This window comes from Halichoeres trimaculatus, unplaced genomic scaffold (assembly GCF_033239565.1).
Source record: "Halichoeres trimaculatus isolate MK-OKI-2021-1 unplaced genomic scaffold, fHalTri1.1 fHalTri1_scaffold_14, whole genome shotgun sequence".
Taxonomy (NCBI): Eukaryota; Metazoa; Chordata; class Actinopteri; order Labriformes; family Labridae; genus Halichoeres; species Halichoeres trimaculatus.
This window is the reverse complement of record NW_027437192.1, coordinates 31,739,888-31,766,965: the sequence shown is the minus strand read 5'-3', so window position 1 is coordinate 31,766,965 and position 27,078 is coordinate 31,739,888. Positions and strand designations below refer to the sequence as shown.

At 41.6% G+C, this 27,078-nt stretch overlaps 1 protein-coding gene across 1 annotated transcript; it reads left to right on the top strand.

Moving 5' to 3' along the window:
- Positions 1–2,912: 2,912 nt before the first annotated feature.
- LOC141802656 (microfibril-associated glycoprotein 4-like) lies at positions 2,913–26,649 on the top strand. The gene is made up of 7 exons (XM_074686230.1): positions 2,913–3,354; positions 21,433–21,461; positions 22,766–22,915; positions 25,669–25,707; positions 25,781–25,877; positions 26,088–26,255; positions 26,396–26,649. The coding sequence occupies exons 1-7, from the start codon at positions 2,913–2,915 to the stop codon at positions 26,647–26,649; spliced, it is 1,179 nt and encodes a 392-aa protein (XP_074542331.1).
- Positions 26,650–27,078: the final 429 nt, after the last annotated feature.

Here is a 27,078-nt window from a genome sequence, read left to right as displayed (position 1 = left end):
CCAACGCTACATTGGTGGAGCTTCACCTGCTGTGAGCAGACAGGATCCAGGAGACTGAGACTGAACAGACTGCTGGGGAGGCTCAGTCCTGGACCCTGTGGAGGTGGAGACTGGCTGAACTGGACAATGATGGACAAGCTGTCAGCATCTATTTTCTTATGGAGCTTTTTGTACTTTCTATACACTTTCTTACTTTTGATTTCTTGATTGCTGCTGTGACTCCTCCTGAATTTCCCCTCAAGGATAAATAAAGCATTTTCTATTCTATTCTACACTGGAACACTGGGAGCTGACAGAGACACATTTAGTACTAAATTCAGACCCTAGTTCATACAGTTGAAAATCTCATGGTTTGTCAAATAAGTCCTAGTTCCTCAAAGTCCCTGCAGTCCAAAAGCACCTCTTGTTCAGGTCATTTATACCTTAAAATTTGCTGAAAAAGTACTTTGAAGTGCCAGATTAATTATTAACCCAAGGTAAAACTTGTGTAAAAGTATTACTTTTGAGTGTAATGCTGGTAGCTTATCCTTTCGAAGTTTTAAAGGGAATCTATAAGAGAGTCTGGCTGAAAGGTGAAGCTGTAGCTGGGAGAGAAGGAAAGCAATAACTGAAGATGTTGGTGGTACGATTGTCTGAAACATAACCACAGAGTCATGGTTAACTCAATTACTTGTGTTCATTAATTTCACCATGTTTTTAAAAGTTCCTCTAAAGAAAGTGTTGATGCCAAACATGATATTTGTGTTCTAGTGATTTCTTTTGCAAACAGGTACGCTGCATGATAAACTAATAACTAAATGTACCATTAAGTTATTAATGAAGCTGTGCCATGTGAATGATCCCCTCAGGTTGAACGTGCATGCAGAGATCAGCACATTTCTTTTTTTATCTTTTTGGACACACATTTCAGTAGTGAAGCCCTCACCTGCAGCACAAAAACAAGACACAGTCCAGGGAATGTTCTCATTCTCAGATTTTTCTACTTGAGCAGTTTCAGCAGCACCTTTTGTTCTGATGTAGACTCATTTTGAAAACACGTCAATGAAATGCTGCATCAGTTAAACATGTAAACAGCATTCAATATGAAAACCCCATCAGACTCTCACATCTCTTTGACATGACCCTGACTGCAATGAAGGGATTGAGTTTCACCTTGAACAGGAAATCTATATTACATACACAATATCTTCTTTATTTCCCTTTGTCCTCGTTTTGTTGCATTTCAAACCAGAAATCAATAAAAATACACATTTGCTTTTGGTCTAATATCTCTTGAGTCATTATTATTTCTATTGTGAGTGTGGTGTCTGTCTATTTAAATGCATCACACAGGGAGCGGTGGAGTGCGTGCACTGTGTGGTAAAAGGTTTAATAAAAACTGATGGTTTTATTCTAACTGCCCGCTGTTGACAGGTGCAGATTAGTGTGTTGTGACAGAGCTCCGTGGAGATGAGTCTAAAATGCTCTATGGATTGAAAAAACACTGCTTTGAAGGTTACAGGAAGAAAAACCAAGAATGAAGTAATTGTATGGGAATTAGAGACAAAGAACAACCTCTGCATCTGTTGCAGTGATAGGCAGATCAGGAAGTGGTGGATTTAAATCAGGCATGTCCAAAGTCCGGCCCGCGGAAAGATTTGAAACGGCCCCCAACTTGGCTTTTATAATGCATTATTTATGGCCCGCTGGCACTGTGAATAAATCATAAAACTTTAGAATGTAATTCATAATTTCACCACATGGTGGCAGCACCACTTTAATGCCATCTGGCTTTGCATCCTTGCCGCAAACCTTTCTCCGTTCATAACTGACATGGCGACTGCAAAGAAGAGGAAAGTTGATGGTGAGGGGTGCCGCTTTCAGGAAAGATGGGAATTACAGTACTTCTTCACTGAAAATCGAGGAAATTGTGTTTGTCTTATTTGTCAAGAGACTGTTGCCTTGTTTAAAGATTTTAATTTAAAGAGGCACTACCAAACTAAACATGCTAACACATACCACAAGCTAACAGGGAGCGACCGCGCTGAAAAAGTGAAGCAACTCCAAGTTGCTCTGGCATCACAACAGGGATTCTTCACGCGGGCCTGTGAGTCAAAGGAAAGTATCATCAAAGCAAGCTACGAAGTGGCCATGTTAATAGCTAAACATGGCAAACCTTTCACTGAAGGCACATTTATCAAAGACAGTGTCTTAAAAGTGGTGGAGAACATTTGCCCCGAGAAGAAGCAAGAATTTATGAATGTTTGCCTGGCACGTAACACTGTGGCACGGAGAGTCGAGGACATATCATCAGATATTCAGAGACAACTGGGGGACAGGGGAGCGGCTTTTGATTACTTCTCATTAGCCTGCGATGAAAGCACCGATGCATCGGACACTGCACAGTTCTTGATTTTATTAAGAGGAGTTGATGACAACATGAACGTAACAGAGGAGCTGCTTGACCTTCAAGCCTTAAAGGCCACACCAGAGGAACAGATCTTTTCGTTTCTGTTTGTAAAGCTGTTGATGATCTCAAACTGCCATGGAGCAAAGTTTCTGGGATCATTACCGATGGTGCGCCTGCCATGGCTGGTGAGCGAAGTGGATTGTCCACACTGATCTGCAATTAAGTCTGCGAAGACGGAGGTAACGCTATTAAACTTCACTGTATAATTCATCAGCAGGCTCTCTGCGCCAAGCATCTCAAATTTGATCATGTTATGAAACCAGTGGTAAAGGCTATCAATTCTATTTGCTCCAAAGCGCTACACCACCGACAGTTTCAGCAGTTTTTGCTTGACATTCAGGCTGAATACGGAGACGTAATATATCACAACGATGTGAGGTGGCTAAGTCGGGGGTCCGCCGTGCGGCGATTTTTCTCTCTCAGAGAGGAAATTGGACACTTTTTGGGTGAAAAGGGGCAACCGATGGAAGAACTGTCCGATCCCGTATGGCTGGCAGATTTGGCTTTTTTGGTGGACATAACGAAGCATCTGAATGCGCTGAATGTTAAGCTGCAAGGACAAGATGCAGTGGTGAGCCAGCTGTACGCTCACATCAAGGCCATTGGAACCAAGCTGCAACTTTTCCACAGACACTTGTCCCAAACAGAGCCCTGCACCGCGCACTTCCCAGCTTTGAAAGAGGTCATTGACAGTTTCCCACAGGACAACATCGTTGTGCAAATGAAGAGTTATGCAACAGCTATCGCATCTCTTTCTACGGAATTTAACAAACGCTTTCAGGATTTTGCAGTTATTGAAAAGGACATGTTGCTTTTCTCTTCTCCCTTCTCCGTGGACCCTGATGATGCTCCTCCACAGCTGCAGCTGGAGCTCATTGAGCTGCAGTGTGATGATGAGCGGCGCGGTAAGCACCAGCAGCTTTCTCTTGTTGACTTTTATGGGCAGCTGGATAAAGGCAGGTTTCCAGAAATGCGAACACTTGCTAAGAAAATGCTGAGCTTATTTGGCTCCACATATTTGTGTGAGCAGACATTCTCTGTCATGAACTTAAACAAGAACCGACTGAGGTCAAGACTAAGTGACTCCCACTTACGTGACATTTTACGCATCTCAACCACTTCCCTCAAACCAGACCTGGCCTCTTTACTGAAATCCAGATCTCAGTATCACCCTTCTCATTAGTGTCAGCAAGCTATGGTTTCCTGATCAGTATGAAATTAAATGTTTTGAATATTTCACAGTTAACAGTGAAGAGCCAAAAGCATACTTATGCACTTGGACTGATGGCACTTTTTTTATTTTATATAACATCTTGAATAAGATTTGGTTATAACTGTTGCTGTTGTGTACCTGTAGATATGACACAAACTATTACTCTGTGAAAGATCTTGTAAAAGAAAAGTGCAAAATTCACTTGTTTAAAACTTAAATAACAGACAACTTTGCATTACATATAACTCCTGTTTAAAATGTTCACAAGGCAAAGATATTTACCAAACTCATGGAAATTTAAGGTATTTCATACAGTTCAATGTTCAATGTTATCTGACTCTCCAGATATGAATTAAACTAGGCAGAATTGTGTTTTTAGAGTTGTTTGCATCTGCCTGAGTGGCTTATATCTGTTTACACTGCCATTTGAAAAATAAAGAGAACTGTGACAATGAAAATTGTTTAACAATAGTGTACATTTGCATGTAACTTTTGTGGTTAAAAAAACATCAGAAGGAACTACTGGCCCCCGGGCATCTGCACTTTATCAATTCTGGCCCTCTTTGCAAAAAGTTTGGACACCCCTGATTTAAATAATAACACCTGAAGAAGGTAAATCACCTTTGGAGGGCAGTGCAGATTAATGGTCCATGTCAGTGTTGGTGATAAAAGTCTGATGAGGAGGGAAACGATTATACAAACCCTGTGCGACCTTGGAACACGTCCGTTCACTTTTTCTTAAAACTTCTGACAAAGCCTTTCCTTAAAGGGGCAGAAGACTATCCAGGATAAAGACTCTGTTTCCCATAAGCACCGTCTCCCACTGTTGTGAGGATGTTAGTCTTTCCACATAAAAATCAGTCTGATGAAGGTTCAGGGCTTTCCTTCACATTCTGCTTGAAAGTGATACTCCAGGATGGAACAAGTTGGGTCCTATCAAAAGGTTTAGGGCAGAAATGACCCCTACAGCAGTGTTTTTGTGGAGCAGAAGCTCAGGGCGCTCACACCAAACATCCCCTCCCTGCTCCTCTGCCGGTTTCCTCTGCACTCAGACGGGGCCATATTTTACTTGACCAAAAACACAAATAATCGGACTCCCACTGAAAAACTCTGATATCGGTCTGCATTCACGCTTTATTTAGAGAATTTTCAGCGCGTTACCTTCACACAAAAACACAGCTAAATAAGGCTCGAGTTCTCATCATGTCTCTTCATCATTGCAGACTAGCTGCGTTGTTTATGTCTAGCACACCGCGGACTGATACACTAAGCAGCAAGCGCCTCATAGCCAGCTGTGGCTCTGCAGCGGAGGTAGCACCGTTTTACGACACGATATATATATATATATATATATATATATATATATATATATATATATATATATATATATATATATATATATATGTACCACATATTCACCACTCTCCAGCCCAGCCAGTCTCCACCTCCACAGGGTCCAGGACTGAGCCTCCCCAGCAGTCTGTTCAGTCTCTGTCTCCTGGATGCTGTCTGCTCACAGCAGGCGAAGCTCCTCAAATGTGACGCCGACGTCCGATGTCAGCTCCGTCAGCCACGTCCATAAACAGCATGATGCCACTCTGCCCTCAGGCATGCCCTCTGTCGCTGGGCTAGCACAGCTAGCTAGTTCATCCCCCCAGAGATAGATCCCACGTTCCCAACAACGATGGATGGAAGGACAGGTCCACGCCGTTACCTCCCAGCTCACACCCGAGAACCAGCACGTCGTCCTCACCTCCTCCTCCTCACCTTGAGGGAAATCATCAAGCCCTACACTAGTTAGCATTGACATGCTCCAGGCTGCTAACAGCTAATTACACATGTAAACAGTGTAGCCATGGTTACATGTAGGATCTCCAGACAAACACAAGAGAAAAGTAGTAAAAATATCGCTGAAGCCACAAAAAGTTTGGTGTCCGTGACCAACAATTAGCCGTACAAAGTAATGATCCACTCCAAATACAAAGATGATGAAAAAGAGACGAAAAAAATTACAAGAAACGGACAAAGAAGAGAGAGCTGCTGCAACAGGCAGCTACTTGGGAAGCGCCTAGCAACTAATAGCAATATAAAAAGCAATATACAATAATACAAATTTACAATATGCAAAGCTATATATATATATATATATATATATATATATATATATATTTTTTTTTTTTTTTTAAGATCACCCAAGCTTTGAGAAATATATATTATTTTCACTAGTTTCTTCTGATAGTAATGCTGTTGACACAGTAAATACAAGGATCTGTACTTTAATCCACAAATCTGTAGAGAAAATCCTACTTCTTGCCTCTTTTATGTAACATAAAAACATGATCCCTTTCACTTGACTGACCCCTCTGCAGGTTGTTGGTCTTCTTCACTAAAGAATATGATACTAACACACTGAATGTGCCCATGTTTTCGTGAATGGTAACCTGAACAGCTTAGTTTGCAAACAGACCAGTGACACTCAAAAAACCTGATGGCGACTGACTTAACTGGGGTCAGTCACTGTTATTGTTGCTGTATCATATTTCTTCTTTGTCACGGAGCAAATCAGAGACTCAAATGCAGGACAACAAGGAGGCACAGCAGACCAGAAAATCCACAACAAAAAGTTTATTTACAAAACTGAGGGCACAAAACAGGCACTGGACACTAGAGGCTAACAACTAAGGAGTCAGGCTAACTTAGAAGCTACAAAGGAAACTAACCAGCTAACTGAGGCTGTGCTGAGATTTAAATAAAGATTTAATGAGAACCCAAACTGAGACTAGAATTAAGCTAAAGAAAGAAGCACGCAACCTGCGTGATGAAAGCCAAACTGGGCAAAAACTAACTGCCTACTGAGTTCTCCCTAGAGAGTAGCCGACCCAGGAAGAGAGGGGCAGCCTTGGAGGACAGCCTGACCGAGAGGAGAGCTTGAGGGGAGGCAGGCTGAGGAGGTGTGTGGCGAGGCAGGAGAGGCTTCAGGCTAGAGAGATCCAAAACAGGTGATTCAGGCTGAGTGGGTCCAGAAGCGGGGTATGCAACGGTCTGGCTCCAAGTGGTGGCTGCAGACTGACTTTAAGGCAGAGGAAGGGAACTGCTGTTGATTACCAACTGCCTGCACCTGGTTGCACTCCACACACCTCACTCGCGCCCACCTGGGAAGAGGAAAAGAGAGAAGGGAGGGGGGAAAAAGGGAGGCTGCCACTAAGCAGAGCTAGAGGCCCTGACTTTCTTCTCATCACCCTCATGCTGTTTACATTAAAGAGCTGATGGCAGGAGGAGGTAATGACCCAAAGAGGACTCTTGTAGTCTAAATTTCTCTTGTACGATTGTATTCTCATTCTCAAGACATTTTGTGTCTCAGACATACATTATTCATGACTCTATGCCCTTCGATAAGCCTCCAACACTTTTCTTTCTTCTATCACGGCACTCTGTGTTCCCTCTGTAACTCTGTGGAATCTAAGCAGTGTAAAGAGCATCGTGTCAGTCAAGCTCCACGTTATCGATCTCTTGTTTACAAGTTCTGAGCCTCAGTATTTTCACAGGCACTTACCTACAGCTGACGAATGTTTCTAGGAGGCATTTGGACTCAAGGACTCCATCTCCTCCCCACTCCATTAGCCCATTTTCCTCCTCATTTTTAACCGGGAGGCTTGCTTTCAAACAGTAATGGCTTTGTGTGCTGTTTCGGGGATTTGATTCAGGTTGAGCCACATAACAGAAAAAAGAGCAAACAGGAAAAAATTATGATTGATTGTGGCCCACGTTTTCCCGCTATATTAGGTAGGGGCCCCTAGATTCTTAAATATTATATTGAGAACTAATGAAGAGATACTGCTTTATCTATATTACTGTGTAAAAATTTCCAAGTGTCTCTTTAATGTTTGAAACCCACTCTTATTAGGATTTAACATGCAGAGAAACCAAATCACTGTCACCCAAGCCGGCTTATAAAGTTTAGAAAACCCTATAGTTGCAGCCCTGAGCGATGCCTTGGAGCAGTGAGGCCCAAAACTTAACGGCTGCTTCACTGCATGAGCAAACCAAAATAAAATAATCCTGAGCTTGTAGTTCAGTCAGTACTCACAGCCTCCAGTCCAAGTTCACTTGAAGAGAAACCCAAACCGTGTCCTAAGATGGCGGCTCGATCCTCCCTCTTCAGCGAATGCAGAAATAGACTTTAGCAAGCGGTGAAAAAAAGAAAAAATCCACACTTGGCACTTTACCAGCAGTCTATTAGCACTTCGACAACGACCAATCTTCATATCTAGTCCAGAATGATGAGAAAGAAGTCTTCACAGAAAGCTGAAACTAGTCTGTTGGCAGCGCAACATCCGCTAGACCAGTGAATGCTACAAGCTACGGTGCTAAACTGCTTCAAAAGTTCTTTAAACAACCTACTGCAGGGCAAACTTCAGGAAGAAATTGTCCATAGGTAATCCAAAAGCAACAGATGAGTGTTCATTGACGACCACTGAGTTAACAGTCCAGAAAACTGTTCTAATTAATCAAAAACAGCAGCCACATGGTGGATTCAACTTGCATCTCTAAGGGTTAAGCTAGCGCATCCCACTAAAACCAAAAAATGTTTTCATAAAATACATGAAAACATTTTGTACTTCACTTGTTTTTAACTGATACTCATCACTCGTTTTTAACTGATACTCAGGTACTTTTAATAGCTTTTAAACCTTTTTAACACACATGAAATACAATTTTAACAATATTTATGCAACTTTAAACTTATTGATCCCTTTAAATCTTTTGAATTGTAACATCTCTTATGAACTTATGAACTATTATATTTATCTATTCACATATTTGTCTTGGTTACATGATGAATCAGTGATTTGAAAAAAATAGTCAGTTCACCTTCACACCCTTAAAGCTGATATTCCTGAGTGCACTCTAATTTCCCCATGAGGGGTTAATGCGGTTGTCCGCATTTGTCTTTTTCCTCTTTGTACCAACCAATTACAGCTTTTAAAGACTGCGTCATATCTAGCAACTGGGCCAACCACACCACCTCACTAAGATCAAAGTTTCTGTCCCTTCTTTGCTCATTCTGCTCTCAGAAACTCAGAATCAATCTTAAGCTGATCGCTGAAATACACCAGATGTGTCTGCAGTGCGTCTCCGCTCTGTCACAGCAACAGATCAGGTTTCCATTCAAGTCAACTTGTCAACTTCCACTGGATCCCTTCTGTTGCAGTTTGTTTGCGTGGCTGGTCCGGCATATTGCAGGCAATACACAGCCATCCTTTTTTTGCCAGATGCAGAGCTGTGACGCATAAATTCAGGACAGGACAGCCGGACAGGAAGCTGTGACCGGAAATTGCCTAAAAACATCAGTTGACTTTTAAAATAAAACAAACTGTGTCAAAATCGGTTTGCATTTATCTTGACTATGACGAGAAATGGACATAATGAGTGGAGCCAGACCAGGAGTCAACAGGTTTGAGTTTTTTTTAGCCTGATTCCATTTGCGTTTCCACGGCAAACTGTGCCCTCTTCTGGTGTAAGCCGGATGCCAAAAGCCGCAGCTATTAAACAACAGCGTGACGCTATAGCAGCGTGACACAGTTTACCCCGACGATAAATCCAACGAAGAAGAAAAACGTGACACAGTAAACAGAGTGCAATGATGGAAGATATGCAGCATTTCATTCTCTCTGTGTTTGACATGTAGCTCTTTGATACAAAGTGCAATCAAGCTTTGTTTCAGAAGAGCTTGTGTGCCGCCAGGAGAAATACATCCGTTGTCGCGGGGTAAGTGATGATTCTTTTGACCAATCAATGGTCTGCAGTATGTTGCTCCACCTTCTAAGAGCAGATTGGTTCAGTCTGGCACCCATACGAAAGGGTCCCAAAAAGTGGGACGTCTCGTCTTGATTATTTGGGGATCCGTCCCGAGATAAGTCAGTGGAAACGGCACAAAATGCACGCCATACCGGGACAAACCGAACCGATCTGCTTGGGGGAAATGAGGCTTCAGATTCCAAGCTAGGAATTTTTGGGCTGAGTTATGTGCTCTCTGAGAGGACTTGAAGAAGCCTCCAGGTGCTTAACACTGCCGCCCCATGAGAGGAAATTAGGAGTTGACTTTCTTTTCAAAAGATAAAGAAATAAAGATAATGTGGTTAGGAACACACCAGATGCACCTGAGAGCTGGCTACCCCCTGTTGCGTGTTGTCTGTGTGCTCTCTCATCTGTCAAACCACACTGGCTGTGTATCCAGTTTGTTCATGTTGGGCTGTAAAACCTCAAACATGCTGATTCCTGGCCTAGCTCTGCTCACGTCCTGTCCGGGGTGTCCGGGCGGGTTTAATAAATTCACGAAAATGTCCGGTGTTCACTGATTTTCATAGGACAATTACGCACATCCGTTAATTGACCGGCGCTTGCAAACAATACTATCATGCGCATCACTTACCGAGAGGCTGCCTTGTGGGCAGGTCTGCTCTGCGCGTGCACACACACGCATAGAGAGTGAGAGGCTCAGAGAGAAGGCGAGAGAGAGAGACATAGACGGAGAGCGGAGAAGACGTGGCTGTTTAAACAGCGGAGCTGTATTGCACGGAAGATGCCTGAGCGTAAGTGCAGCTTCACAGATGAACTGCAAAAAAAAAATTCCGACATACCGTCCCGGTCGGGACAAGTGGGAGGCGGAGTGAACCGTGTGCAAAGCTGGCACATATGTCTCAGTGTCCAATAAAGGTGCTGGAGATCTCAAAGCTCACATGGACACCGAAAAACATGACATGACAATGGCATTTCATACTGTAAAACACCACAACAGCTGCAGGTCCATGGATTGCACCAGTGCCTTGCTAAAAAGACATTTCCTGACTCTGACGTTGCTAAAAAGTTTAGTAGTGCTGGCAACAATGCCCGGTACCTTGCAATCGGTAACGGTACTCAACGGTACAAATTTTCGGTACTTTTTTGTAGTTATGTGGTAAAAAATTTCAATTTCTTTAACAATATTATATATATTTTTTTCAATTTAACATATATATCCTTCAGTATATACCCTTGCAATGCTGTGTTCATGTCCATCATGGAAAATCGACTATTCTTTCACTTCCTCACAGTCACAAGGATGTGTTCAGGTACCCAAACGTGGTACCTTTTGATTTTACATGAATCGGTACTCAGTACTTTTGACAGAATTCGGTCGGTACCTTTTGAAGTACCTGATTCGGTACCCATCTCTAGGTGTAATAACCCCCCATTCTGTTGAAGTCATTCGTGAAGTACTCAAAAAAATCCAGTACTGTGGTGTTTCCACAGACGGGAGTGACCACGGGGCAGTGAAAATATTAAGAATATAAGAAGCCTGTCTGAATTTGTGCCTCGAGGCCAGTGCCGTTGTCCTCTTTTTTTGAAATCAAAATATGGTCACCCTAAGTGTGAGTAAATACACCATCTGAACCAGATCAGAGACACATCTAGTGTATTTACTCACCACACAGCAACACAGGAGATCATCCATCACCCATGGCCCAACCAGTTGTTAATTGTATGCTAATATACCAAAGTTAAATGATGAAAATGACCAAATCTGTGGATTTAAATAGAAACATCAGTATGATAATGTATTCATTTTTTTATTGTTAAGAGGAAATTGAAGAGAGATAACCAACAAAACAACACAGAGAAGGACTTTGAACTTCTCAGCCATGAAGAGAAATATTTGCTTTGTTTAGACCAGCTCCTTTGAAAATGTGGGAGCGTTCATTTGGGTTAGCTACAAAGAATAATGTTTTTATTCCTGAAAAATGGACCAAGCAGAGGAGGGCAGAAAAGTTCTGTCCTTAATGAGCTGTTCTTGTACAGTTTGCAAAAAGTGTTAGTCCATTAGGTAAGTGGGACTGGGTGCTCCATGCTTCAGCAAAGCCCCAGAGGCTTTAAGTTCCCTCCATTTATCCCCAACATGGGCACAATTAATCCCTTTCCACTTTTAGCTCTACTTTCAGGCAATTTCTGCTGTGGAACTAATTTCTGTGTTGAGTCTCTGTTCCTCAAGAATTTTAATATCATACATTTTACTAATATAAGTGAAAACACAGCAATCTAAGGTCCAAGTCTCTCTCAGCTTCTCAGTAGTTGATAAGGGCATACAGGCTATTCTAGTCTTCACCAAACATAACCAAGAAACTGTTCATCAGGCACACAGAAATGATGCTACATGCCCTTTTATTTCTCACTGCGAGTAATGCAACATTTGCAGTTTGCATTATCCCACAGAAACTCATTTAGACTGTTAAAAGGGCTTTAAGATCTGATTAGCACTAAAGTTTTTGTTATGTAAGAAGATGATAGCTAACACCATCATCAGATAATAGTCCAGCTCCCAAAGTGGCTTGATTAATTCATGTCAACTTCCTGTAGATGTTAAAAAGAAGTCATACAGAGGCATAGAAGCCACACTGAATTGCTGAGGTGAAAGGCAGCAAAGCACCCTCTGTCCATGCTCATCATCCTGTGGGTGACAGAGTTGGGAAAAATGATGTCACAACCACCACAAACAATGTATAAAACAGAACTCTGCCTTTTCTAAGCCCTCCTAGCATGGCTATGTATGCAGCGATATCCTGATGTTTTATGGTGGCACAACAGCCCTGTTTCCACAAAATGGTTCAGTTTGGTTTGTCTCTGCATGGCACACATTTCATGGCGTTTCCACTGACTAATCCCGGCAAAGATTCCTAAGTAACCAAGACGAGCCGTCCCTCTTTACGGCACTCTTCTGCTGGGGTGCAAGAGAAAACCGATCTGAACCCAGAAGATGGAGCTAGAAACACTGCAGTCTGTTGATTGGTGTAAAGAATCATCACTTCCTGTGTGACAGCGGCTGCTGTAAAGCTTGATTGTTCTTTGTATCAATGAGCCTCATGCCAGTCACAAAGAAGAAAAATTGCTGGACATCTTCCATCGTTGCTCTTTGTTGACTGTGTTGTATTTTTCCTCTTTGTTGGATTTATTAATGTGGAACACTGTGTCGCGCTACATGGTGTCACACTACAAGCAGCTATCGGCATCCGGCTTACACACTGCCTACTTGGAAGGGCATGGTTGCCTGTGGAAACACAAACAAGACCAGGCTTACCAAACCGTACTGATCTAAACCGGACAGCTTGGTGGAAACTGGGGTTAATGGTTTCAAATTGGCTCCAAACCGGTTCTCAGGAAGAACGTGATTAGAACCAACTACAAGCACTATTAACACCAAATGAGTGCTTCCTGGTTCTTTTGATGGAAAAGAGGTATCTGTGTCAGACTACTCTGTACTTGCACAGTCTGGAGACATAAAACTACTCTGGTATTGTCTGACAGTCTTTGGTTTTGTGCTAATAAAACAAACTTGAGTTAAAGGTGGATTTGTTCAGTTCTTCATCTCTTCTCGGTTAGAACACCCCACAATGCACCAGATGCGTCTCTGGTCTGTTTCCACCCTGTTGCACCAGTTCTACTCCATTGAGTTCCGGCTACATCTCTGCTGCAGCAGGTCAGAGCCTTCCAGATAAGATAGACAAGTCATCTATTGTTGCTGGGTGCCGGAACAATGTGTTAGGCCTCGTACATATGTAGCTGGGTGTGTTAAAAAAAATGAGTATCCCTCCCTACACTCATTTTTATCGATACTTCATCTACTTCTGATCGCTTGCAAATATAAATGGCCTGCACTTTACTAGGCAAATCTGTTGATAAATGCAGCTCTAAACATGCAGTGTGTTTCAGACATGAAACCCATACCAGCCAATCAGAATGAACCCCTTATTCAGCCTGTCTGTTCCGCTACAGACTCAAACATGACGTTTGGATCCTTTGTTTGGACTAACAAAGTAGTGGTATCACTTTTCAAGGACGTTTTAGAGTATGAACTGAACAAAACAGGTTAAAACTAACAAGCCTGCAGCATTCATGCTCGCCAAATTCATGCCAGATATAAACTGTTTTCGTGTGGATGACAGGCCTAAAGGGTTAGAAATATATGCTGTTTTCCAGATACCTGGCTACGTGTGGACCTGGTCTTAATTTGGACAAAGCAGAATGAATGGATGGAACAGGAAGTTGTGCACTGAAACCACATTGAAACATCCCTCAACTTTTAAGATGAAATAAACCATGTCGACAACAAGTGGCATTTAGCTTGACTGTAACTTTATGCCGGCGACTGTGGCTCAGTGGTAGAGTTGTCGCCTCCCAAGTGGAAGGTTGAAGGTTCCATTCCAGCTCCTGCAGTCACATACTGAAGTGTCCTTAAGCAGGACACTGGACCCCAAATTGCTCCTACTGTTGGTCAGTGGTGTTGGAATGGGTATGAAAATGTTAGATGAACTGTGGGTTCCATGCCATTAGTCAGTAAATGTTGTGTGGATGAGTGAATGAGCAGCACTTTAAGTTTGAGAGACTAGAAAAAATAGATAAGTAGTGGTCTATTTACCAGACCAGGAGTCAACAGGTTTGAGGTTTCACAGCTCAACATGAATAAAGATAGACCTCATTGGGAAGCACAAAAACTCTTGTCTCACAATTCATGGCCCTGCTACTTGCCATTCTCATGGCTGCCAGTTGACTTTTAGAGTCCAAATGGTCTTCACTAAGGGTGGGTATACATTTGGTCTTATACTATTTGTAACTTTGTTTCCTCCACTGGGTCGCCACAGGGGTTGTCGTTATTAATGACCAGTCCGTTGAGTATAAATATCTTGGAATGGTACTGGACCACAGGCCAACATTTGAGTCTCAGGTGGATACTATATGTAAAAAAGCTCATCAGAGGATCTATTTCTACTATGGATAACACTTTTATGAGAATGTTTTATTCTTGTTTTATTGAGTCTGTGCTGACCTTCTCTTTTATCAGCTGGTATGGGCTGCTCTCAGAAACAGGAACAGGTTGCAGGGCATCACTAAAGTGTGCAGAATCCCTGGCTCACTCTCAATAACCTGACTGTCTTGTACCAGAGATGGACCCTGAAGAAGGCTCAGTCAGTTCTTGATGACCGTAGTCACCCCCTGCATGATGAGGTCAGGTTGCTTCCATCAGGTCGCAGATACAGTCTTCCTAAATGTAGAACCAATGGGATGAGGAATTCTTTGGTTCCGGCAGCCATTGTTCTGCTGAATATCTCTTTGTAATGTGGGCGCTGTATTTACTGTCTTTAATGGACTATTTTTTTTTGTCTTGTTGTCCATGTGATACTGATGGCTATGGAACAAATTGCCCCCTGGGGATAATAAAGTTTACATCGACCCTTGACCCTTGACCTTGAAATCAGGCGTCATAAGAGAGGCTTACATTCCAAATGTTTCACAAACCAGTTGAGAAGCCCTTGTGAAGATTTCGTTCTTGAAAATCTTATCTTGCTTGTGAAGATCTCATGCTTTGATCCATTCACAGACAGATTCAGGGATTTGTCAAACATATGAACAAGTGGAGCTTTAAAAATCTGCACACGCTCAGTCTGAACATCCAGCATTGTTATTGTATATGCATGGTAGGATATGGGAAAGCAGAATACCCCCTCTTTGAACAAAGACACACGCGCGCACACACACACACACACACACACACACACACACACACACACACACACACACACACACACACACACACACACACACACACACACACACAGCACCTTAAGTGACCTGACCAGTACTGAAGGAAAATCCATGCTCTGGCCTTAAACTAATTATATGTACATGTTACACTCAGTGATTCACACTCAGAGGCTGTGTAGCATCATGTACATGGATAATATGGATTAACCCTCCAGCGCTGCAATTTTACCACCGTGTAGGAACTGGTCCCAGTTACTCATACAGATCCGGAGTGTTGTTATGAGAGCTCTAGCTGCAGCTCAGTTTCTCACACTTTAAGAAACTGCACACTGAGCTCCTGCTGGGTTTCTGGGATGTGAGCCCTCCCCTCAGCGGGTAAAGTGGCCAGCCCTCGGTTAATCTGCTGGGAGCCTTCTCTGTTGTTGTGGATAGAGCAGTCAGGGTAATTGATAAGTGGCTGCTTGGGAAGGAAACCTCCATAATTAAATTGAAATTTGCCAGCTCTTTCTCTTGAGCCTGCTGTGGCTGTGGTGCTTCCAGTCTCCATGGCGACGGCAGGATGCAGAGAGATGCGGAGTCGGATGTTTAATTTTCTGATAGCGCTGGATAGCACACTCTGGGACTCGGGGCAGCTTTGAGTCATCTTCTCTGTGTTTATCAGAGCACTGGTGGAAACAGTTCAATGTCACGATTGACTATTTTGAAGCACCCTCCACTTTTCTAATTGAACCCCGGTCGTGCAAGATGGATTATTCCATTATGATTGCAATCATGTACAAGAAAATATTATGCTTTCCCATTCGCTTGTTTCTAAGTAACCGATGGGAATGGAGCTCGTACGTTTTTCTCTCGGCTACATTTTATTTTCTTTATTGTTGCCCGTTTCAGAGTTTGAAACAGCTGCTGCAGGAGATTTGATTTTCAGCTCACAGCAGATGAACCAGGATGGAGGTCAGAACACGAGTCTTACACACGGCACTGCAGCAGTTTAACAACAAAAATGTGCGACTTCATCAACCCAGGGGCTCCTCTGTGTTCAGTTTGCAGCATTGAGTGATGTTTAATGAGGCTCAAAATTGAAATAACGTTATCTAGTAATGTCGTCTAAAGTAAGGTCAGAAGCACAGAAAGACAAAGCAAGGCAAGTGCATTAAAGGGGCAGTACGCAGCATCAATGAAGTAAAATTCAAAGGTTCAACAAGAACCATTCCTCTGACTTGTAATGTGTGAGTCTTTATTTTTGCTTACAGTAGAACAGGTAAATATATAAGTGACGGAATATAATCAAAGCCTCCAAGTCTTGTGGTGTCTCTTCATGAATGGGTGGGTGCTTCAGGCATTTTCACACAGCTGGTCACGCTCACAGATTCACACATCATTCACACACTGATGGCAGCAGCTGCTACAGTGAGGGACCATCAGTCTTAGCTCATCTCAGTCATACATTTTCAGACACAGCTGACAAGATGTGTGAGCATGTGAGCGGAACGAGCAGGGAACAGAACGGCCAAACTTTGAAAAGAGCGCAAAGCAGGATTTTTTTTTTTTTTTTTTAAATGAGCAGGGCACCATCCTGCTCGATTTCCCCTCGTTTCTGCTCACAACAGGAGTCTGATGGATGCTGAAAGAATATATAGCCTGTGTGGACATGTTCTTATTAACAATACTATAAGATGTGCTTTTACTAACTTGGTTGTACACACATGCACATTGTGGTGATATGAATTGCAGGACACTTGGGGGGGGGGGGCTCCCGGGATTTTATGGAGCACCAAGAGTAAAGAGTGACCACAGTTGAAGTTAATGTTTATACCCAATAATAAAAAGAAGTAACCATGACACTAATAACGCAAGTCAATAATTACTCTTTTAAAGTCAAGGTGTTTCAGTCGAAATGACAAAGGTAAATAAATAAAAGGAGGAAGGAAGGAAGATAGAGATGTGTTTCTAACAGTTTTTCTATAGATAAGTGAGGGGGGCTGATCACCCACTTGATGAATGTCAGTCACAGACAGAGACAGAAGACGGCCAGCAGCCAATCAGAGGGGGACAACACCTGGAGAGCCAATAAGAAGATGACTCAACCTACATTCCTTAGAGAAACTCTGTTAGTGACTATATATTGGTGCTGAGAGAGAGAGTCAGGGTCAGTCTCATGAACTGTCTCTGCAACATGTAGGGAACAGGGAAATGAGGCTGCACCAGAGATCTCTGTAAATGCATATTCTTGACCTATTGTTAATGAATTTGTGTTCAACTGAGAACCAGGACGTCTCCTGATCCTTCCCCATCAACGAACTGTGCGGAAAGAGGTGAGAGGAGAATGGAGACAGATTAATAATTTCAAGATATTTTGGTCGGATTGATAGCATCACATTTCCAACAAGAAGTAATTTGAATATTTGGGGAATTTAGAACAAAGACATCATTTTGAGTGACAAACTATCTGTGAAGTACCCTTCATGGTTTGAAAGGCAGCAGCGTAGGAAAAATGTCTGAACCTACAGTGAAGAGTACCCTGTCAGGATAGCAGTGTGGGAAAATGACTGAGCGTACTGTTAAAAGGTACCCTGCTCTAGCAGTGTTGGAAGAATAGCTGAGTTTACAGTTGCATTGTACCCTATTCCTTCCAACAGGTATGGAAGTGTAGGAAAACAGGAAAATTGACACTTAGATGTATGTTGTACACCTCACCTCATTTCCAACAATGCCCACGTCAAGGCCAAAATCAATGTAAGTACAGAATCCAAGTTTAATGTTTTAATATCTCCCATGGGGACTATTTTGGTCGAGTGCTGAGCAGTAATGGGCGGAGCAGCATGATGGGACTTTTAACAGAGAGTGACAGAGGCAGGCACCTCACTGCTCCAACCAGTTCACCTGCTCTGCCACCCACATTTGTGGACCATTTGTTAAAAAACACACACTACATGCCTTTTTGGGGGCCAAAACACCCTAAAGTTCCCCCTTTCCTTGGGGTCCAAAATGCTTACTTAACTGCCCTCTTGGGGAGTAAAAAACACATGCTGATGTAGAAGTTGGAAAAATACAACTACCCTCTTGGATGGGCAGGGCAATGGCTTAAATATGCACTAAAGTGTCGTCCTGGGAGGCAAAAGCACCACTGAAGTCCCTCTAGGAGGCAAAAATGGGCCTCAAAGTGCCCCCCTTGGGACCATAAAATGCTCTCTGATGTGCCATCAAAAAGAGGGAACTTAGTGCCCTTTTCAATGACAAGGATGTGCTGTATTGTCTTGTTTTTCTCTTTTAACCCCTGCTCTTCAAAAAGTCTTTGCACACCACAGTTGCTGAACTACATGAGGATTGTATAGGGTGGTTGTTTTGACATTTTTATGTAAATCAACAATTATTCAGAGCAGTGTTTCCCAACCCTGGCCCTGGAGGACTTCCAGCCCTGCATGTTTTAGATGTTACCTGATTCCAACACACCTGATTCAAATGATCAGCTCATCATCAAGCTCTGCTAGATCCTGATAACGAGCCATTCATTTGAATCAGGTGTGTTGGAGTGGGGTAACATGTAAAACATGCAGGGCAGGGGGTCCTCCAGGACCAGGGTTGGGAAACACTGATTTAGAGCCCTTAGGACACATGAACTCCTGTAAGGGTCAGACAACACAATGTTTTCACTGTTACAATGGTCAATAAGTCTGTTTATTTGATCACAAAACAACAACCACAGGTCTGTTATTCTCTTCATCTACTTTGTCAACTTTTTGTCACTCTTTGTTCCTGTCATGCAGTTTTGCTCTAAATAGTTTCTATACATTTAGCATCTTTAGCAGCTTGTTAGCTTAGCTTGTACATTCAACGTTCTCTCCAAAAGATGTTCACACCAACAAATGCTGCAACATTTTTCACAAAGACAAATACTAAGATATTAAAGAATAAAATTCCTGAGCTGACGACTCGCTATCTGCTGCTGCTGCTGACAGTGACAGCAGCTCAGTGAGCTAAATTAAAGATGGCAGCCTCAGGCAGTAAGAGCACTGATAAGATGTTATATACTGGACCGTCTGATTAGATCCTGCAGACAGAAGAAAGACTGACCTGTTTGGCACTTATTTGTGATGCTGTGCTATGAAGTTTGCTTGACCAATTAAAAGCTATTCATTTTGAAAAAATATCTCTTCAAGAGGAAACAGAAAAAAAAAAAAGTGTGATTAAATTCTTTTTATTCTTATGTAATCCCATGTTTCAGTAGTGATAAATTTAGGGAGAGGAAAGATTTTTAGTAAAAGTTAGAAAATACAAGGTGAGAGTTGAATATTCTTTTATTATTCTATATATATGTGTCCTTTAGATGTGGTGCAATGGTAACTGGCATGGTAACTGGAATTTCTTGCTAGCATCAAGGCTAACAACTGTATAACAACTAGATAGCGAGACAATAACAATGTAAACTATAGCTTTCTCTTTACACTCTTTAAGGGTAACAGTTGTTTTGTGAGGAAAATCTCAGTGTGTAACAGCCAAGAAGAGAAATACTGAAGGGAGTTAATATTTACAATTTGACATGATAAACACAAAAGTCCTCTAACCTCATGTTCAGCTGTATGAATCTGTAAATTTCCATACCACAATTTCAGAGATAATGCCTTCTGGTGGTGAGATACAATGAGTGTGACAACTAACCCCTTTCTCCCCTACTGTTCATTTAGGGCAGCGGTGGCAAACACTTTACATTGGCCAGTGCTCTAATTAGTGATGGGTACCTTTCGCATTTGAAATGATTCAGTAGCCGGTACCAGGCCATTGGTATCAGTACTCAACAGTACCAATTTTCAGTACTTTCTTGTGTTCATGTGGTAATAAACACAATTTGTTTAATTATATACATACATATATATATATATATATATATATATATATATATATATATATATATATATATATATATATATATATATATATATATATATATATATATATATATATATATATATATATATATATATATATATATATATATATATATATATTTTATTATTTTTTTTTTCAATTGGACATATTTATTCTTCAATATGTAACCTTGCAATGCTGTGTTCATGACCAGCATGGAAAATCATCTACTCTTCCACTCCCTCACAGTCACAAGGATACCTTTAGGTACCTAAACATGGTACCTTTTGATTTTATGTGATCCAGAACCTGGTACTTTTGGCAGAATTTGGTCGGTACCTATAAAAGGACCTCATTCCTCATCCCATCCCCAGCTCTAATACATTTGTGCTTCCCTCTATGGGGTGGTGATGCAATTTCATTATTTCTCTGTTAAGTTCTCACACGACTTTAGAGCTTCAGTGTTTTGGCCATGTAGGGCTCCCATATAGTAGACAGTGAGACACAGCGTGCAGAGAAGCAGCAAGAAGCAGCTGTTGAATGTTTGCTGTTAAAATAATTTCTCATCATTTTTCAGAGCCAGGGAAACATCTTCTTTTTCATACTGCCTTTGTGTGTTGAGTCTAAACGACCAACACCAGAACAGTGGACTCTCATTTCACAAAGAATGGTTTATCTATCTGCCAAGCTGGGTACCTTCACCTCAGGCACAATGATATAGAAATATATTAGCAGGAATTTATACTGAAGGACCCCAACCAATCTCTGAGTGTTTTAATGATCAAACTTCACAGAAGCTGGAAGCATCTGTGTTTTGAATCCTTTTTAAATCATTCTTAGAACTTATTCACATAATGTGAGCAACCAGCTTTTAGATTTTTATGAGCTATGAGACAAAATTATCAAAACTTCAAACATATTTTTTTCAAACTTGCAATTTCGTTGCACTTGTTGCAATGACAAATAAAGTTCTATTCTATTCTACAAGTAAAAGCTGGAACTATTTACTTGTGATCAATGAGATAGTCTGCCTTTTTAGATTTAAAGTAGAATATTGACATGTGTTTAAGTGAACCTGTCCTCTTCTGACCCGAGAAACACTCAGAATCAGAGGAACGTGGGAAACTCACACCCGGTTAACGTCCCTGGATAAAACCTTTGTAACCTGAAGTTATGTAAACAGCCAAGGTCATCAGATTTCAGAGTGGTTTGTGGATGTGAAACAGCATGTGTTTGGTCATTTATTAATATGTTACTCAGATAATAGGATGAATAAATACAGCTCAGTGAAGCTGGGAGCCATCAGAGGGTCTGAGATCCACGGCTTCATCAGCTGACTCCATCAGAAACCTGACCATGAAGGTACGTTTGTCGCTGCCCGTGTGTCCAGCAGCTTACCTGTGTTATTAATGAATGTTATTCACATGTTAGGGTCCATGCAGAAATGCATGCTTTTAACTCTTTTTGAACTTGGACTGAATGAAACTCGCTGTGTTGCATATCAATCTGTGATAAAGGGATCATTTGTGGTTAATTTATTGGTGCATTTAATTGTGTTTTTGTACAATATTTAGACTTGATCAGTATTTACCTGTAATGTGTACCCTCTGTTTCTGTTCTACCAGCTGTGCTGTCTGTTTTAACACTCCTAATTGCACCTTTACCATAGTTTAAAAATAAAGTCTGCAGGATTTTCCTAAAACAAGAAGAAGTCACCTTGTACAGGATTAATCCTGCTCAATCGTCTCCCATGGCCTCTATCAGCATCAACCCCCTCCTCTGCCTAATGTGGCTACCTCAGCCAATCACAGCACGCCCAGTGCGCAAGTCTTTACATGTTGATAACTGCAAGTGGAGAAAGCTATTCTGAGCGACTACGATAGTTGGTGTAGCACAGTGAAACAAAACTCAAAATAGACAAAGCTTTTTCCTAAACGTAGTTGAAGCTCGGCTCCACTTTCACTCACTTTTAGAAACTTTGAGGGCAGCACGGGACAAAGACTGATGCAAATTAGCTTTCTGCTAACCAGGTGTGTGTCAAATACCCGTGATTAGCTTGTGCTAACATGCTAAGTCAGGTGCACTGTTCCTCCTTCCTAAAAAGTAATGCTACAGGTGGTTGCTGGGCTAGTGAGTGTGTTCACATGGTCACACAGGTTTATCTTTGACCTTTGCCTGACCCCAAACTGGACTCCATTATGAAATCATCAGAATGCTACTGAGTTGTGATTACAGCTCCTTATTGCACACTTTTCAAATATGTAGCTTAGGAGGATAGCTTCTGTTGCTAAAATAAGACAGCCATGTTGTACTGAGGAAAGGGATGTCTTTAGGTCATCATGTGAACAGGTGACATGTCTACCAGTTGGGGTCATGAAAGAAGCTGCTTCGGCCTTTGGGTGAGGTTTTTTTGGAGAAAGGCTGTTAGGAGGGTTGAGTGTGAGTTTTTTAGGAGAGTTTTCCTAAAACTGTCCATTGTGTCCCTCTGTGTTGTCATTAGGATGTAATATTGTCTCCTGATCTCAGTGCAGTCAGGTAACATCAGTTTAGTTCCAGTCTCACTTGAACCTGGCTGCTGAAGGTGATGATGAGCCCCTCCCTCCAGGAGCTCAGGTGGTCTGTAGGTTTACCTGCTGGATGATTCAGAGTCTGTACCTCTCCTCCAGCTGCTGTCAGTCTTCATCCTGCTGGCTCCTCAGCTGATCAGCGCCCAGCTGCTCCTGCCAGTTGACTGCAGTGACATCTACAACAATGACAACACTCGGCCTAGTGGGGTGTACACCATCTACCCCATAGGAGCCACGTCTGCGGTCCAGGTACACTGTAAAAAATTTCACCGTAAAATTACAGTAAGTTACTGGTTAATAATTGCATTACTTTCACAGCAAGTTGCTGCAAATATTTTCACAGCAATTTACCGTAAGTAATTCACAGTAGTTTACATTAAAACAACAACACTTTACTGTTAATTCACGGTTGCCAGGCCCAAGGAATTACCGTAAAACAGGACAAGCAGCCTATGCTGTGGAGCACAGCCAGGCAGCCAGGCAGCCAAGACAAGCAGCCTATGTCATGGAGCACAGCCAGGTAGCCAAGACAAGCAGCCTATGCTGTGGAACACAACCAGGCAGCCAGGCAGCCAATGTCACTGGGCACAGCCAGGCAGTCTATGCTGTTGAGCACATAAAGCCAGCCAGTGCAGTGGCCCATAGACAGCTAGCTGGTCCATGCCATGGAGCACAGACACACTGTCCCTGTCTGGTATCTTAATGTGCATCAGGGTCTCATATCCACAGTGTTACCTCCTCACCCATGGTTTTCCTTTCGGGTTTTGCAGATTATTGAGTTGAAACAACTGAAAACTTTACGTTGGACTGATGCAAAATGTTGATTTGAGAAGAATTAAAATATTTAGTTTATTTGACCTATTAAGTTGTGTTAAATGAACTAGTTTATTTCATTTCAAAGAACTTAATTTATTTAGGTGTGACCAATTGAAGCAATTCATTTAAGTTGGTCCAACTACTTCTTTTTATTAGTTGTACTAACGCAGAATTTCAAGTTGACATGATCCACAAAAATACATTGGAAACCTTAATCTAAAAATTTTGAGTTGGATTGATTAAAAAAATTACATCACCTCAACTGACTAGAGATTCCCTTTTCACAGTGTAAGCTGACATACAGTCTTTGTTTCTAACGTGATCTAAAAAAGATTTTGTACTCCTATTATTGACAAAGGAACAGTTTACATCTGTGCTGGGAGCTGACCCACACGATGACGCGCTTCATGGCCTCTGATGCGCGCCGCGATGGTCAGTCTGTTCTCCCGGTTGCTGAGGTAACAGAGGCTCTGACCGTCTCTGCTACCGGGTCTTTCCAGCACACTTTTTCCGCGCTGGCATGGATCATTCAGACCAAGCAGTCGCTGCGCCTCGGCCGCAATAAAAAAGCGTCAGAAAAGCAAACAAAAAAGCGTCAGAGAAAAGAGGAATTAATATGATGAACTTCACACCAGTTCAAAATGACAATATGTAGATAAAGTAAAGGTGGAAAACAAGGGTACAATAACTTGACAGAATATGTTTAACTTACTTTGGTGGCATCAGCCTTGAAAATGTTGAAAATCTGCTGCACGTCCCACAATTCAGTTCATGGAATTTGCTGTGTTTTTGCAGTGGATAGTCTTAATACAGCATTTCATGGTGAAATAATGCAATAAAATGCTGTAAAATCCTGGTAATAATTGAAACAGCAAATATCACAGCAGTTGACTGTAGTAATACTGTTGTTATTGTAAATTTTAAAATTACAGTCTTATATTGTAATTATTACAGTTAAGTCCTGTAAAGTTGTAATACAGCAATTTACTGTGAGAAAATACAGTGAAACATTGTGAAATCCTGGTAATTTTTTACAGTGTAGGTCTCAGCAGACTTCAGCACAGATCCATGTGTTCAGGGATCAGGGACCGCATTGATTAAGCCGGCTTGTGCAAAAAACAATGCTAGTGTGATTTCTAAATATTAACTAAATAATTGATGATCCTAAATTTTAAAGGTATTTTTTCTGTTGTTCAAAAAAAGTATACAAAACTAAAACTACAGAAATATCTGTAAAATAACAACCTGGATGTTTATTATTATTATTATTATTATTATTATTATTATTATTATTATTATTATTATTATTATTATTAATAATAATAATAATAATAATAATAATAATAATAATAATAATAATAATTAATTAATTAATTAATTAATTAATTAATTTGTTTGTTTGTTTGTTTGTTTATTTATTTTTGAAGTATTATGCCAATAATGACATGCTATGTTTATTTCTCTCTCTCTTTTTTTTCTAAATAAAAAAATACCGTTGTCTGCTCCCTTAAATCACAGTCAAATCGGTGTCAAATGACAATATTATCTATAACTACATTTGTAGCTTGTTTTATAAGGGTTTATGTCCATAATCTAATGCTTTGAACTGGAATTTGCAGGTAAATCTTTTCAGTTTTTATGTGGCGTATGCAGCTGTCCTGTTCCCTCCTCACTCAAGGTTGCAATAATGGTTACGCTTTAACAATGAACTGTTCTTGAATCAATGACAGATTTTTAAACCAAAAAAACTCTAAACAGAACACACTGCTCTTCTCCTGGGAACATTTCCCTCTCAGAGTCACTGGACACTTGTCCTTCAACAGTTTGTCTCCTGAATTTTACTAATTTCCCAAACTAAAATACAGCAGAGTTTCAGACATTTCATTTACATAGCCATCATTTATATCTTGATTAATTATTCTGTAAACAAATGTATTTGACTATTAGAAGTCAAAATATTATTCATTGTTTCAGTTCAGGTCCAGAAACACGGAGAGTTGGCTTTTAAAAATGTGTGAGCTCTGAAAGAAGCTGCAGACTCCAGCCTGAACCTGTCACAGACTCTTCTATGAATGAGGGCCCTGGTCTATTAATCTGTCTGTGTGTGTGTGTGTGTGTGTGTGTGTGTGTGTGTGTGTGTGTGTGTGTGTGTGTGTGTGTGTGTGTGTGTGTGTGTGTGTGTGTAGGTGTTCTGTGACATGGACTCCCAGGGAGGACGCTGGACGGTGAGTGCTTTAACCCAAAAGTAAAATTGGAATCTGGTTTGTGAGCTGACCAGTCCTCTCCCTGGTCCTCCAGGTCTTCCAGAGGAGGATGGATGGCTCGGTGAACTTCTACAGACCCTGGGACCACTACAAGACGGGCTTTGGGACTGCTGCTGGAGAGTACTGGCTTGGTAAGAGATGAGCCAGGACTCTATGGACTCTCTTAAAGCTTTCCTTCTCGATGAAGCTCAGAGTTTCAGCTGGACCAGCTCATGATTGCTCCTCTGATTAAAGTTTTTTTTGCGGGTTTGGGTGCAGATGCTTGAGTATCTCAGTCTGCTGACAGTAAAAGAACCAGGGGAGACAGACCTCTTCATGTCTCTCTGTGTTGTTTCTCTCAGGTCTGGAGAATCTCTTTCACCTGACTCTGAGGAAGAAGTATGAGCTGCTGGTGGACATGGAGGACTTTGAGGGGAACAAAGCGTACGCTCGCTACTCCTCCTTCTCTGTCGGCCCAGAGATCTATGGATATACTCTGGAAGTTTCTGGATTCACTGATGGAGGAGCAGGTGAGTCAGTGACAGAGGTCATTTTGTGTTTGTCTAAGATCAGGATCCTGACCAACAAGACAACACGTGACCTGATGATGCCTCTGCTGGTCAGATCTAAACTTATCACATTATGATGTCACTGTTCACTGTCTCTGTAGGAGACTCAATGAGAGTTCACAACGGACATAAATTCTCCACCTTCGACAAAGACCAGGACATCTACGAAACCAGCTGTGCCAAAGAATTTCTGGGAGGGTTTTGGTACACAAATTGCCACCATGCTAATCCAAATGGGGTTTACCGCTGGGGCGCTGGTGGTACTTTACATGCTATTGGAGTGGAGTGGTATACTTGGAAAGGCCATAATTACTCCCTGAAGAGCATCAGTATGAAGATCCGTCCTGTGCAGTAGGTCTCCAGGACAAGGCTTGGCAGTCCATCTACAGAACAACAGTGTGACTCCTCCCAACCTTCAGATAATAAAAAACAGCTCTCAGATCAGCTGCTGCACTAGAAAGCAAAGACCTGAAGAGAGGTTTAGTGAAGGTTTGAAGGCCTGATAGGACCACTTTTCTCTAAACATAAAAGAGCTGCTGCAGAAGTCTGAGCTGTGTCTTTGTGTCCTTGTGTCCTCACTCTGAAATGAAAAGATGATCTCCTCATGAACCAAATCTGGAGCATGTCTCAAGTTTTTAAGATCTTGTTTGAGCTAAATTGAGTGGCACAGTAAAAAAAAAAAAAACTGTGCTAAGAAAAACTGAGAAGTCAGAAATTAATCAAAAAATAACAACCACTCAAACATATTTTTCTGTTCAGGAACATGAATAAATAACTATTTTAA

What these genes read in the sequence shown, in the direction of transcription:
- LOC141802656 (XM_074686230.1), top strand. Translation starts at nt 2,913, where the DNA reads ATGGAAGAACTGTCCGATCCCGTATGGCTGGCAGATTTGGCTTTTTTG. An exon ending in GAGCCACGTCTGCGGTCCAG is followed by an intron (nt 22,916 to 25,668) that starts GTACACTGTAAA and finishes GTGTGTGTGTAG; the next exon opens with GTGTTCTGTGACATGGACTC. An exon ending in TGCTGGAGAGTACTGGCTTG is followed by an intron (nt 25,878 to 26,087) that starts GTAAGAGATGAG and finishes TGTTTCTCTCAG; the next exon opens with GTCTGGAGAATCTCTTTCAC.